This window comes from Agelaius phoeniceus, chromosome 3 (assembly GCF_051311805.1).
Source record: "Agelaius phoeniceus isolate bAgePho1 chromosome 3, bAgePho1.hap1, whole genome shotgun sequence".
Classification (NCBI taxonomy): domain Eukaryota; kingdom Metazoa; phylum Chordata; class Aves; order Passeriformes; family Icteridae; genus Agelaius; species Agelaius phoeniceus.
Genome location: NC_135267.1, coordinates 45,140,637 through 45,155,860, shown reverse-complemented (window position 1 = coordinate 45,155,860; position 15,224 = coordinate 45,140,637). Strand labels below are relative to the sequence as shown.

General features: G+C 43.9%; 1 protein-coding gene across 2 annotated transcripts in view; it reads right to left on the bottom strand.

The window, feature by feature from the left end:
• PTCHD4 (patched domain containing 4) overlaps positions 1 to 14,469 on the bottom strand; it is a 104,851-nt gene extending 90,382 nt beyond the window's left edge. The window contains exon 1 of one of the 2 annotated variants that reach the window (XM_054630293.2): positions 13,663 to 14,469. In XM_054630293.2, coding sequence (XP_054486268.2) covers positions 13,663 to 14,262 — 600 coding nt within the window. In that variant the 5' untranslated portion in view covers positions 14,263 to 14,469. The remainder of the gene's footprint in view (positions 1 to 13,662) is intronic. The other variant, XM_054630294.2, reaches the window with a different exon arrangement.
• Between the last annotated feature and the right edge of the window lie 755 nt (positions 14,470 to 15,224).

Here is a 15,224-nt window from a genome sequence, read left to right as displayed (position 1 = left end):
CTCCACAAATCCTCCCATTCTGGTGCTGGACTTTCTTTAGTAGCTGTATTTCTCAGTGAGAGCTGGTGATGCTGGTCCCTTTCCTCTCTGTCCTAAGCTTGCATCTCTTCCCTGCCAAGCATGGGAGCAGCTGCTCATGTGGTGTGTGGTGAAATGGATTGGGGAAATAATCCAGGCTTATGCAAACTGAACAGGAAGGGAAAAAGAAAAAAAACCAAACAAATAAAAAATGAAAAAACAAAGATTTAATCCCCTCATTCCCTCCTTACTGCCATCTGACAAAAGGTTTCTTTAATTTTCTCTGCTCAGACCCCCTGGTCTGGTGGTGATATCAGCTGTGCCATACCTGAAGGTGGCTGTATTTCACAGCCGAGTATTTGTCCTTACTCTGGATACACAATCTCGATTATCTTCAAGGAGAGTTTCTGATTTGGATGTGCCTCTTCAGCCAGAACAAAGCATGAGAAGCCCCAATTGAGGCTCTGAGATCCTGATCCAGGCTGTCTAACCAAGGCACCAGGTTGGGAATGTCAGGACTACTGTGAAAATGTCAGGACTACTTCACTGGCTGCTACAGGAAAACAGGGCACCTCTGGAGGGCAATTTTTATCTTAAATGGACTGATTCTCATTCTTAGGGATTTTAGTCCTCCTAAAGCCTACGATACCCCAAAGCCAAGTTTATGTACCTTCATAAAATGCTTGAAGTTAGGTTATGTCTGTTCCTAGATGTATAAGTTAATGTAGTGCTGCTGAAGAATGAGCACAAGATACAAAGTGAGATTAATATTTAATTACTGTGTATAAGCACTTCTGGAGAAATGCAGAAATTCTCTGTAAATAATATTAGTATTAACAACCATCTTTTCAACTTATTTCAGATGTTTCCTTACAATACATCAAAGCTTTTCTCCCCAAATATATATTTTACAATTACTGTAATGCCATAGGTGTTAAAAAACAAAAAAGGTTTTTCAAAATCACCTGCTGTACAAAGTGATTTTTCAATTTTATATTAGTATAGTCTATTTGGAAAGGTTTTGGTTCTGGCAGAACAGGAAAGATTGGACTTTTAATTATAAAACAAAAATGTTGCAGATGGTGGGACCTTGTGGTATCTAGCCACCTTTGGATTTCAAGCAAATATTTAGGGAAAAATTCTGATAGTGTAAGCCAAAGAGTAATCAGATGGTAAAGCACTTCCAGATGATGGAATTTCAGCATTTGTCTTCTGAGCACTCTGCAAAATCTCTGTCTCCCTGCTGCAATAAACTGCCAATATCTGGCAATCTATTTTGGATGAGGATGGCATTTAATTCCAGTTCCTTCAGTGGGAGCTAATTCCTTATTCAGATTAATGTATTTTAGTTCTTTTGCAACTGTCTAATAATAATTTCCAAAAAGAGTTTTTCAAAGCCCTGCCAGAGATTTGGGGTGAGAAAAAGTTGCAATGGACTTGAGAAGCAGCCTGGATTTTCCCTGTGAAATTATTCTAGTAGGTTTTTTTCTCATGTCAGTGCAAACACTGATTATTCCCTAGGATTTTTGGAAAATCTTCATCTGACATGAGTCTCTTCTGTTAAGATCTCTAGAAGATTTAGCATATCCTCATACTTACAGAAATTTCATGGAATTTTTTTTTTTGGGTGATTTGAAATAAAAGTATAGTGGCATTCATTCACATCACCTAATTTTCACCATCTGAAAGGTTAATGCATAATATGAATATTATTTCTCTGGTCCATAATGTCTTTGAATGGTGAGTTTCTCCTGTCCTAATGTAGATGTTTAGAAAAACTGCAATTAATTACTCCTGCAGATTCACCCTTCTATCCTCTGTTTGCACACTGGGCCCACTTTAGATTAGATGCTGAATAGGAAAGGGCTCATATTAGAGGAAAGAGATGTGTTGTTATCGTGACTCTCTGCATGAGCACCCACAAATTGCTCCACCACAGACCCTCATTGGAAGGGTCCCAGCCTGACTCTGAAGACCAGACCAGGTCCCATCCACTGCAGCAAAGGCCCTGATGTTGTGGACAAAAAGAGGAGAAGAAATGGCCTGACCCCACAATTATTTTCACAAACATCACCAGCCATTTCCTGGACAATCGTTCTGCAATCATGCTCAAGTTGGACAAGAAATAGGATATGATCCAGCTGAATATTTCATAAGTATCCTGTTCAACTAAGTTTTAGGACTGTCTGCTACCATAATTTTCCCCTGGCACAACCAGAATACAATTAAGAAATGACAAAATTCAACAGGGACAAAATGGACCAATTTTATGACATTAGGGGTATGAGGATTTTCAAATTTGAAGTGCTAGGGAACAATCAAACAATGCACAACATGGCAAAAGGACTTTTACAAATCATCCAAATCCAAATCAAATCACCCATCAAAAATCCACAGTCAGCACAAAACTCCAGAAGAGGACTTGTTTCATTCTAGAAAGGAACAGAACAAAAGGAACAAAGAGAAGCAAAATTCCATCAAGGCTTCCCTGACAATTTCACACATCCTCTGCAGCCTCCAAAGCACTGTTCAAGCTCTATACAGGGAGCTGTGTGTGTCCTGCTGAGCTTGATCTGCAAGAAGGTGAAGGAGGAAGGAGAACATCGAGTACTGAAATGTCCCTACTTGCAAAGCAGTGTCAGAGTCAGAGGTAAAAGTAAGTGCCTTTTCTCTGGGGGTTGCAAAACTCCAACTTCAACTTTGTCTTTGACCTTGGTCATGTCATTTAAGTGCTGCACCTTCACTTTGAGATTGGCAGAACTCAGCTAAAATGAATCAGTTCCAAGGGAGGAGTCTATGTTGCCCTTTAGGCACCAGAATGCAAACAGAGCTCTTCAGAAAATTGTATTATTTTCTGCTCAGTTTTCTAACTGCTCTGGATCTGTCTGTGTAAATTCTGTGACTCAGCTGCTGCTGACATGTCCTTCTTGCTTAATATTATCTGTGAACTTCACTTCTGTGCAATTCAATTCCATTTCCTGATAATTAATAGAGATGTTAGATGAGACCAGACCTAACACAAATTCTCCAGATACCCTGCAAGATACCTTCCATAAACTTGTTACATTATCATTTATCATGATTCCTCGTTTACAATCTTTCAGCCAGTTTCCAACCCACATGACTGATTTCCCATCCAAGCCAATATGAATTAATTTCTCTATTAGGGTTTCCTCATAATCCTGCACAGGCCACGGAATGGGTTAGACTGACCTTATAAACCTTTTATGTGTTTGACCTCTTGATGTTACATGGAAGAGTCTCATAAAACTCCAACAGCTCTAAATTTCTCAAGCAGCACCACAGCCCTCCTTTATGATGGGAAAAATCAATGTAAAGGAGAAGTCACAGCAGAATATGAATTCTTGAATGCATAGCCCTGCACCAAAACCACCATCCAACATCCCAAACTGCTCCTTTACCAAACATCTGGAATGTTGTCCTTTGTGTTTGCTGTATCCTCATGGAAGCAGCTGTGGGAAAAGGCAATTCAAATTGTTTAGGTGTGAACCTGAGTTTTTTGAGTTTCATCCTGGGCTATTCCCTATCCTGGTTATCTTTTCTTTAGCTGCTCTAAAGGAAATGAAAACACATCCCATTCTGCCTTATTTTTCTGTTATTTTTACTATTTTAAAATGTAATCGGGTTTTCCACAACGGAAGTATCAGAATAGCTCCTAAAGGAGCTTTGTTCATATCTGTTAAGCAGTGACAAATGATCTGTTTTAACTTGCCTTTTGAGGTGAATGTTGTGATGAAAAAACCATGGATCATATGCAATTACAGCATTTGACGTTTATATGAGACAAATTTCCCTTCAAGGATGTCCTCCTTCTCCCACTTCCAAAATCCGATAATTAAGGCAAGAAGATGGTAAAAGTTGTAAGGATACAGGCTTTATTCTTTTAGGAGTATAAAAAAAAAAAAAAAAAGCCACCCTTTTCTTTAAAATTGAATTCTCAAAACCAAAAGTGAAACGCTTTATGAGACCAGGGGAGCTCTTAAGCTTGTCAAGCTTGTGAAATTTATTTTAGGGTATATACCTAAAGCCTAATGCTTGTGCTAATCTTGAAGCCTGGGGATAGAAAAGAGTGGAGAGACATTTGTAAATCTTCAGAAATGTTCGCATTTCTCTGTGGGTGTCCCAAATTTCTATGCCATTTACAATGACAAATCTGTTGTGCACCAACTGGGTGACCAGTGTTTTCTACATGCAGTTGGGAAATTAGTTATGGACAGGAAAATTAAGGTTAGTTAACAAAGAAACACCACTGTAAGAATATTTATTACCACATATTCCAGGCATTCCTGAAGAGAAGTGGGTTTGTCATGTAGATGCAAAAGTCTACATGGTGAAATCTCTTTTGAGGGATGTTTTGTGCTTATCTGTGAATAAAACCTCACTCAAAGAGTCAAGAACATCAACAAACCTAACTGTAAATTTTAGGGGAAAAATGCACATGAATATTTCCATGTTGCATCTACTTGGCACTGAATTTATTAATGTATTTGTTTAATGTATTAAAATCTGCACTAAGAAATCATCCTGGAAAATGATTATGAAAAAGTTGATTTATATTGAAGTCACAGATTCTGCCAAAGAGATGGAATTGCATAATGAAATACTGCTAACAACATCTTTCTTCTTAATGAACCACACAATTTTTTACAAACTAGACGGGCTTGGAAAACTGGAAGCCAGAATCACTTGTCCCATCAATACAGTGCCTTGGTCTTCAGTGTAAAACTGCACTAACAAGAGCCGGAGCACCCTCCTGGTGGGTAAATTCATGTGCAGGGGCACTGGGCTGTGTCCTCAGCCAGCTGGGTGACTTTATTTTGCTGTGATTTTCCTTCCCTAAAGTTTGAATATAAGACAAAAATTCCCTCTTAAAGTGACATTGTTTTTTTTCCTCCTTTATTTTCTAATCTAAAGTATAATGTGAGTTTTGGAATAATTTTGAAAGACTACCTAGAATGACCCCTTTTAATACAAAAAACCAGGAACATTTTGTTAGGGGCATGTCAAAATGAAACTGTGGGAACCTATCCTTATCCTTCCATCCTTCAAAATGAAATTAGGTGCAGGATGGACATTGTTTCAAAAATGCTTTTGGTTTCAAGAGTACTGTAACTTCAGATAGAAAAAGATGCAGCTGAAGATTTTTGGGCCATCCCAAAAAATGGGGTTATGCAAAATTTAGTCCAGGTAATTCAACATTTAGAACAGAAGCACCAAAACCCTCCATGGCCACTGCTGAATCATAGCACCCTTTAGGAAGATGTTGACTCGTATGTAAAAATGCACCATGCATGTGGCAAGAATAACACCTGCCCATCAGGCTGACAACACTCGTGTGACACTGGTGGAAACAATTACACAAAGTGTAAGGGAAGCTTTTCTTTCTTGTTTCAGTGCCAAACTTGGGCATGATGGCTCAGTGCCCCAGAACCAGCCCTGCAGGTGGTGTTTATCCTTACATGTTGTGAGAGATACATGTCAGGTGTTTGGGCTTCCCTGTGGAAGTATTAACTGGGGTCTCCGAGGCGTCCCATCATTAGCAAGGAAATAACTGTGGCAGGCTGGAGATGGATCTTTAATCCTCTTTGCTTACACTGCATTGCACTAGGAGTCTCAGTGGTGTCTGTTGCCTTCAAAGGTGTGGGGCAGGAAGGCAGGACTGCCCTTTACCTTCTCAGATGCCCTTAGCACAGACAAGCAGGCTTTAGGGTTTGTATAATTTTTAAAAAAGAATTGGTCTGCAAGACACCAAAATACTTGCCATCATACGTACTCAGGAAATGTTACACAGATGTAGTGCCAACTAATTTTTTAGCTATAGATCATTATCAGACCAAAACTTTCTGCAAATTCTCCAGCTAGTGACATGCCAGTCTCACAACTCATGCTCATCCAGCAGTTCCCTGTCTGTGATGCCAGTTTGCTGGCAAGAGTGGACTGGAGGAGGGAGTGTTTGATGGCAAAACATAAAACCAGGGAGAAAAGCTGATCTGGCCAGCTCACAGCTGTGAAGGCTGTCTGGTGTCTTGCAGAGCTGCTGCTGGCATGCAGGAATGTTGTTGTGTAGGAATTGCCCACCAATGTATGAGTGGTGCTAAGGAGAAGAAAAATAACTTCAGCAAAATTTCATACCAGGGCTGCCACCAAAAAAATGATTGCCAGTTTGCCCTTGAGCTGATCCCACAGTAAATCTTTTTAGATGGAAATCTTCCTGCTGCCACCAGCTCACCCTTGCCAGTGTCATCAGAGATCCCCAGCACTTCACCTGAAGCTCCTGCTCTCGAGTGGCCTGACCAGTGTAAAAGTGAGGCCAATTCACACCCAGTGAGTCCAGGGCTAGGGCAGTGACATGTGCCACTGCATGGGATCATCTCTGCAATGCTCAGGAGCTCGGTCACTGCTCTCTCCCTTTGTAGGATGCTTCACAGCCTCACTTCCAAGAACTTCCTTTACTGCCTATTCCCCACATGAGCACCTCACCCCTTGGCAGGTAGGACAACAGAGAACAGGACAAATACAGTGAGAAAAAGAGGTATAAAAGACTTCATAGCTTGCTCCTTCAGCATCTCATTTCCTTCCTCTCTCCTTTCCATCACTCAGAGTGTCTGCTTTCCTGCACTGTTGAAGATTCTCATTTGTGTTTAAAGCTGTTTCACAGCTCAAGTCCCAGCCATGTCTCACTGTTTGCACTGTGAAGGGGCAGTGGATGTGGGGCCTGCATAAATTAAAAGCTTTCAATACAAATGTGAGATCACGGTGTCCCCAACTCAATTCACGTCTCTTGGAAAACCAGTAGGTGGGTTCTCTTGTAATAACCACTGCATAGAGGTTTTTTATCTCAATGCCTGAAGAGATTTGATATGGGTTTTGCTCTTAGATTACTGTTTTACATACACATATCCCAGCCTCATTTTTGCCCACTAAGATATGCCTGTAAATGCATACCCACATGGATGCTAAATAATGTAAGAACTTCTTTTTGGCTATTTTTATCAGTCTAATTTCATCCTTACAAGGTTCCTCTCACTTCTACCTTATATGAGGGTCTCCTCTCCTCTCCTCTCCTCTCCTCTCCTCTCCTCTCCTCTCCTCTCCTCTCCTCTCCTCTCCTCTCCTCTCCTCTCCTCTCCTCTCCTCTCCTCTCCTCTCCTCTCCTCTCCTCTCCTCTCCTCTCCTCTCCTCTCCTCTCCTCTCCTCTCCTCTCCTCTCCTCTCCTCTCCTCTCCTCTCCTCTCCTCTCGGAATATGTCATGCCTTCTTTACTAATGCTAATAAATTTTATTCTCCTGCCTCGCTGGGTGGTACCTGATTTTTTTTTTTTAATTTTTGTTTTAATTCTTGTTACAGATACCAAGAATACCCATCTGTTGTAAAACTGAAGACAGAAGTTCAGAGCCCTCCAAGAGCTCACACAGCCAGTACAGTAGGGGGCTACAAAGACCTTTAGGGAAAACATAGAGATGGCTGTTATAGGAAGACACCACGTCAGTGTAGAAACATTGGCAAGCCTTAACAAAATATTAAGTAAAGGAAATAAATGTTTTTTTATGTCCACAGAGGACTGTCTTTTTAGAAAAATGGCAAAGTTCTGCTGGGCTTTCTCCCTTTGGCAAGCAGATGACATTCATCCCAGATCCCCAGAGATGAGCCATTATCACTAGCAGAAGGGGTTTATAATTGCATCTTGCTCTTCTCTCCTCCTAAACAACCTTCCAATTGCTTCTTTATTATTATTCACATCAAGGCCTGGCACTGCACAAAAGGCCATGTCCCCCTGCAAGTGCTGACAAAAGTAAAAGTGGAATAGCTGGGAGGGAAAGGCAGGAAGCAGACAACCAAGGTCATCCAAAAGGTCAATGGAGAATACTTTCCTTGCAGTCTTCTACATGGCCAGAGCTCTCAGCTATTGGGTGGGAAGGAATGAGCCCCACACCCAAGGAACTTGGTTTCTACACCCCTCATCAGCTGAAGGTGGAATGTCCCTCAGAGACTGACAAGGAACTAAGTTCTGAACTGAAGAACAACAATTGAAAAAGAACACCCAAACACTCATTCTTTCTTTGCTTGGTCTCTGCTGCCTTTCTGCTGCCTTTCTGCTGTTTGTTTACATTGGAGTGGCTTATCCTGGTACATGTTAACCCAGTTTCATGTTCCCAGTGTAGTCAGGGCTCATAGTCTGGCTTTGCTTTACAGGAGGAGAGTGTTACCTTAATGCTTGGTCTATCGGAGCCGAGGCAGAGACCTTTCCTAATGTACTAAGCAAAGGGAGGAGTGGAGAATTCTCCTAAAATGCAAGGAAACACTTATTTTCTTGCCCAAACTGAGCAGACAGGATGCCTGATCACATCCTCAAAAGCTGATATCTGCAGAGCTATCTCCCAGCAAAGGCACAGCTCCACCAGCCCATCCAGGTGAGGAGGGTCAGGAACCCTCCCCAGTGCTGCTGGACAGTATGGAAACACAGTTGGAAGGGTAAAAGTGTCTTTTTTTCCCTAAAGTAGTTTCCCAATCTGTGAGCCAGAAGATGCTCCTAGGCTTCAAACATTTTCCACTTGCTTTCATGATACTGAGCAGTTATTCTGAGCTCAGCCTGCCCCATCCTGTCTTCATCTGCAAGGCTGAGATGAAAACTATCTGCAGCCTCCAGCCTCCCTCTTCTGATCTTCTCCCTGCACATGTTTTATTATTTTGCTTTGACTTGGTAGCTTTTTCCAGACACAGAACACTTCACAAAATCCTGAACCACATGCTTGGACTGGGACAGGTGGTATCACAAATGGGTGCAGAGCCACACTGCTTCTGAGAAGCATCTGCTCGTTGGAGTTAGGGCAATCTTACACTCCAAGTGCTTTTACTGAAGGGATAATCAGTTTGTGGATATTATTGATGCATAGATGCCTACTCTGATGGAGGTTGGCTCTGGTTTCATATCTTCTCTGTCCCATAGAGGTGTCCCCCTCAGGGACATATAAGGAGGGATTAATTTTAGATCAGTCAGAAAGACTCCACAAATGCAAATGGAGCGAGACTCATTTAAAAGTACAGCTGTTAATGTGAGAAAAATTGAGAATCTGGCCAGTAGCAAAACTGCAATTAGAAGTTTCAAGATGTTAAATGAATGCAAGTAATGCTTCAGCTTAAGCAAGAGCAGACTCAATATCCAGCTGATGTGTTTATCACAAATGTGGTAATAGAGATTTCTGGATTATTGGCTGCTATTTTGCCTAGTGTTCATAAATGACTGATACTTAATTAATTGAAGGCAATGTTACAGGAACCAATCTGCTGACAAAGGTTTCTTTAAACCAGCAGTTGTCATATTTATTGTGATCTCAGACAGGCAAGTTCTCAGTTATTATCTTTTCTCAGACAAAGCAGCAAATAAACATGAAAAGCAACAAAGAAACAATAAAGATGAAATACCTGAAAAATGTTTTCATGCTTTTCTTTTTTTCCCTTCCATATAAAAACTGTGTTAAGAAATAACTTTCATTATTTTTGTTTGGGGGTTTTTTTTGGCTTTTTCTGGAATAGGACAGCAAATTTTCTGTGGTTATAGGCGAATCAGGGTCAAAAAGCAATCTCTTCCCTCATATTTCATGGTACACAAGAAGTAATCCTCAGGTAATCAATAATTCTGTTTATACCAACAAATAGACTGTGCCTCAGACCACATTCTGGCCCTGGAGGCAGGGGCACAATGTGCTCACTTCTAAGAACACCACACACTGTTATCAGCAGGATGAAGCGCATTTACCAAGCCAGAGTGGACTCTTTTCCATGCTGTCTCCCAAGTCATGCCCAGTCACTGTTCTGGAAGTCTCAACTAACAAAAACAAAGCTGATATTTGCCAAAACTTGAGATTTAACAGTTTGATGACTGATGCTGAGTGCTCAGTCTGTGCAAGTTAGGGCACAGTCCAGACTCCAAGCACAGGAGCATCTTTTTTATGTCCTGAACTGAGGAAAGCATGAGCAATGTTCTCTAGGAAGTGTCTCAAAAATCTTCATCGAGACTTCATATATCCAGCTTTGTTTTCCTGCTCTGCCACGGTCTATCTGCATGACCTTGGGCAAGTCACTCTCTGGCTGGGCTGCAGACTGCAGTGAGCAGGCTACTGTGTCCCCAAAGCAACAAGAGCTGGCATTTTCCTTCAGCCTGGTTCACCTGCACTTGCCTACAATGACTCCTAAGTAGCCAGAGTGGATTTTAAACCCTTCTCAGGTGTTTGAAACCACCCTGCAGTCTGTGCTCTGAATGTGAATGCTGTGTCTCTGCTCCTTGTCTGGTGAGTGGAGAGACCAAGTTCCTGCCTTACAGAGGGATAGGTAAAGTAGAAGTATTTAGGGCTGTAAGTTCTTCCGACACTACAGCAAGTAATGGTTAAACAGTTGTCCTTCACATCCAGATTTCCTCAGGAAAAGCCAAGCAGTTTCATCAGATTTTGCAGCCCGATAACAGCTGCTTCAAAACTGGAGCAGTTTGCCGAAACCTGCTTGAGTGGTTCCCAGAAAGTCCTGTGGCAAACCTGCCAAGAACTCACCCCCTGTCAGCCTTCAGCCAGCCTCACCTGAGAGGTTTGAACTGATTTGGCCTCCATCAGGAGATGAGAAGAGAGACAAAGTGAAAGCTTCTCACAAGGCTTGAGGGAAATAAAAAACTACAAGACGTTTTTGCTGCTCCCAGATGGAGCAGGAGGGAAACAGCTCAACACTGTCATTGTGTCCCAGACCAGCACAGTTTTACACTTGACCCATGTCAAGTAAACTAAACTGTGCTGTAAACTAAACACATATGGGGCACCTTCATGGTTTGTAAATCCCCATATTGTTTTCAGAAGAATTTTGTTTAATTTGAGGCCATTATTAAAAGAGCAAAACCTACCAGTATTAACCAAGCAACATGACCTTTGAGAAAGTAAGGCAACCTAGAAGATCCTACAGGGTCCTAATGGTGCAGGAAAGTTTAGCTGAGAAGAATCCCAAGGGCATGGACCAGTGAATGCGATGAACACTGGCCCACATTGAATAAGAGCAGGCAGATTTGGGTCTCTTGTTTGCAGTCCCATGAGGTTTAACCACAACTTTTCCTTAATGTCACAGTTCAAGTGTGAAGAAATACAAAACCTCACAGATACAGCCACAGGGGTTCTGTGCCTTTGCTGGACATCCAGAAACTCATCAACCCAAATGCGTGCAGCATCTGAGATGTTTCTGTTTAAACACAATGAGACACCTCAAAACAAGAAATACAGGCCTGAGTTTCCACAGCCTTTGCTCAGAGGTGCAAATAGAGGGAGGTCAGTATACAGCCTGAGAGCCAGGATTAAACCAAGATCTTGCCCATGGTTTGAAGGAGTTCACAAGATGTTGCCCACAACTTCCTAACCCTTGGTAGATGGGACAGCAAAGATGACAGACATAAACTAGTGAATTATTTTATATGAAACAGTAATTTAATCCCAGCAGCTGGAGCCAAAGAGACCAGAGAAGGTGAGTCTCTGCAGACACACCATTGTTGAAGACCAGCCCAGGTTCAGGGCTGACCACAGGTCCATAATAGAGTCCTTAATACATAAGAGGAAGGAAAATAGTGGCAAAGTGTGTTTCTCTTTCTCAGTAAAAGCAGGACCCACAGAAATGAGTTGTAATTGCTGGCTTTTATCTGAAGTGCAGTCACAGCTTTGGTGGCTTTACCTTCTTTCACTGGCAAGAGGACAAAAAGCTCCCCACCCTGCTCTGTCCAGCTTTAAACTGAGTTACTTAAGGGTATTTATTCCCTCACCCAGAAGATGAAACACAACTCCTTGGGAGATTGAAGGTGCTGGGATGGTGTTTGGAAGTGCTCAGAGTTAAACTTCTATGTTTTGGGAAAACCTTTCTCTGTATGAGAATTATCTGGCAATCCAATATGTAGCTAATCCAGACCACATAATCTTTTCCTTTGCTTTTATCTTTAAAAAAAGGAGGAGCTGTAGGCAATCTTCTAATAAAAAAAAACACAGTGCAAGTGACTGCATCCTAGTTTTGATAAGATCAGTTAGGGTTTGTCTAGAGAAGAAAATTAACCTGGATTTAGAGGATAGGATGACTATTTCTGTATAAAGCTGCTTTATACAGAAATAGACTGTTAGTCTAGATTATCAGTGTTCTCCACTGAACTACCTTAATTTTAATTCTAAAAATAAGCAAAATGTAAAGGATTTGCTTTAATTCTGCAGTAACAGCATGAAGATAAAATTTGTTCAGGGATATTTAATCCAGAATAACTTGTTTTTCTGAGCACTCTTTGCACTCAGGACTTTCTAGCAGTAGCAAGGACACCTTTTCATTTCCACACACTCCACTCAGGCAGCCACAACTCTGTACAAAGCAATTACTGTAACATCTACAGCCACGGGACCAAATCCAAGCTGTTCCACCTGGCACTTTTATTGAAGGAAAAAGACAATCAAATAAAATCAATCTATGTCTCTGCTTCAGATTTCGGAACAGGCACTGACTTTATGGGATCTTTTTCTGGTAAATGTACAGTAAGAAACAAATTATAACTTCAGGATCTTAGTGCTGGTACTTGCAAGAGCATGTCCCTTACCCCCAAGGAACTCTTTGAAAAAGGGGGAGAGGTAACCCCAGAGATCTCTGGTTTACAAGGAGGAGCATACCCTCTCCCCTGTGACCTGAGCCACGAGTAAATAGTGTCCTAGGGAGTTTGTTACATTCTGTTAAATAAATCCTGCCTCTGGTGCAATGCCCAGGGGAGCATGCTGATGGACTGTAATCCACAAAAACTTCTTTTACGAGCTAACTGCAAACTTTGTACCTTATTTACTCACAGCAGGTTAGTCCTGGTAAGTGGAATTGCCCCAGATGGGAGGGAAAGCAGATGGGTGCTTGTGTGCCAGGGAAATAGTCCTGAGATAATTTGTGCCAAATTGCTTATTCTTTTAATTGGGAGGACTGAAACTTCTTTCACCTTTCACCTTGTTTCAACTTTGCTGGAAGCCTCTAGCTGGTGGGATCCATCCCAAAACTCCAGCCCATCCATCAGCGACAGAGTTAACAATTTTTACACTGAGAGAGAGAAAAAAAAAAAAATCCCACTTCCCTTCACCTTCTTTGCATGCAGGTAAAGAAGGCAGGACACCTGAAATTGCTTCTGGCCCAACCTTCTGCTGCTCTTACAGCACTGGCAGGGGCAGGGAGACACAGGACCTAACTGTGCCTTTGAGGAAAGCTTTTCTTGGCCACATTAAAGACAAATTATCCCACCACAGCAGTGAGGCTGGAAAAGGTGATAGTGCAAACCAGCTCTCCACCCCCCACCGACCTCCTGTCCCTTTCCCCCCGTGAATTGAACCTTCAAGGCATTGCAAGGTCTGCCGGTGCTCAGGCTCTTCTCCGCTCCCTTCTTCTCCTGCTCTGGCAGCAGCGTCCGGTTCCCCACCCTCCCTCCTCACCCAGAGCAAAGCAAGGCACCAGATTCAGCTGCTTCACGAGGAAAGCCCAGATCACACACATTTCCATAGAGAGAGAGAGATATGATTATATTTCTCTTTGCTGCTTAGGACAAGAAATGAAGTGCTGCCTCTTTAATTGGCAAAAGCATGCAGTAAGAGCATACCTTTAATTTAGTGTTGGGATAGCTCACTTGCACCCTGGCTGTTGTCTTATTGGAGAGGGCAGCCTGCCTCAGATCCTCTAGCACTGAAATAATATCATCCAGCACGCATTTCTTATCCTGATTTCTCAACACACACAGATGGGAAAAAGTATAATTATAGCCTTTGTAGTTCACCTTCATTTCCAGCACGGCTCGGTGGATCTGCAGGATCACATCAGCCTGATGCAAAATATTGCCTCCGGGTTTGGAGAGGAGAATCACCCTGCCATACCTCCCCGGGGTGTGCAAGTCCGAATACAGCTGGCTTTTGGATTGATCGAGGGAGAAAAGGCTGCTGGCTAAGCTCCTCTCGATCTTGGCCAGGCTGTGGCTGGGGGCTACCAGGCTCTCCAGGTCAGTGTCAGGCTGGAAGCGGTTGAGCAGGCTGAAGCCGAAGATGATGGTCAGGACTGCGGGCACAGTGAGGAAAAACACCGGATGCCTGCTCACGAATAAGCCCAGCTTGTAGAAAAACGACTGGAGCCCTCTGTGTATCACCTGCCGCAGCATCCTCCACCAGATCCAGCCTGCAGATGCTCCTGGCCGTCTTAGAAAGCACATGTGACATGTGTAGCTCCTTACCCCTTCCTGCCAGTTTCCCTTTCTCTCTCCCTCTCTCTCTACTACTCCTTTAAAAGACTGCAGCAAGTTGCAGCAAGACAGCCAAATATTGATCAATGGGGTGTGTGTGTGCGTGCGGGTGTGTGTGTGTGTGTGCCGGAGATGGAAGGGACCGGGCAGGGGAGGGAGGAAAGGGGGGGTGGGGGTTCCTTGCCTTTTTTTCCCTCTTTCTCTCCTTTTTTTGCCCCCCCGCTCTCCTCCCTCCCCCAAGCCCAGGCAGCATCGCCGCCCCCCTTCCCGTCCCTCCCCTCCCGCCCGGTGCCCCCCTTTCTCCGGCGAGGCTCGGGCGCTGCACCGGGAGCGCTGCCGGCTCCGCAGTGCCCGCTCCGCTCCGCGCCCCGCGCAGCCCCGCGCCCGGCCCCGCTGCTCCGGGAGCTGCGGGCAGCGCTGCCGCTCACCCCTCCGCCCCTTCACACACACACACATTCACACACACACACACTCACACACACACACACACACACACACACAGAGAATTGGCCGGGGCCGGAGGATGATGCTGCATTTTAACGTCCCCTGACCCCTCCGTGCCCCTCCCTCGCTCCCCCTCCCCATCCCCGCCGGTTGCCGGAGGAGGGAGAGCTCGGCCCGGAGACTTGGCGATCCGCTTCCACAGCAGCAGTAGCAGCAGCAGCAGCAGCAGCAGGAGCAGCAGCCGCCGCGTTCCACTCTCGTCCCGCGGTCCCGCGGCTGCAGCATCCCCGCGCCGCACTCCTCTCTCCATCCCCCGGTCCCGCGGGAGCTCAGCTGCATCTCCTGGCCGCGCTCCGCTCTCATCCCGCTATCCCACTGCATCGCCCCACCGCGCCCCGCTCTCATCCCCCTGTCCCACTGCATCGCCCCACCGCGCCCTGCTCTCATCCCGCTATCCCACTGCATCTCCCCACCGCGCCCTGCTCTCA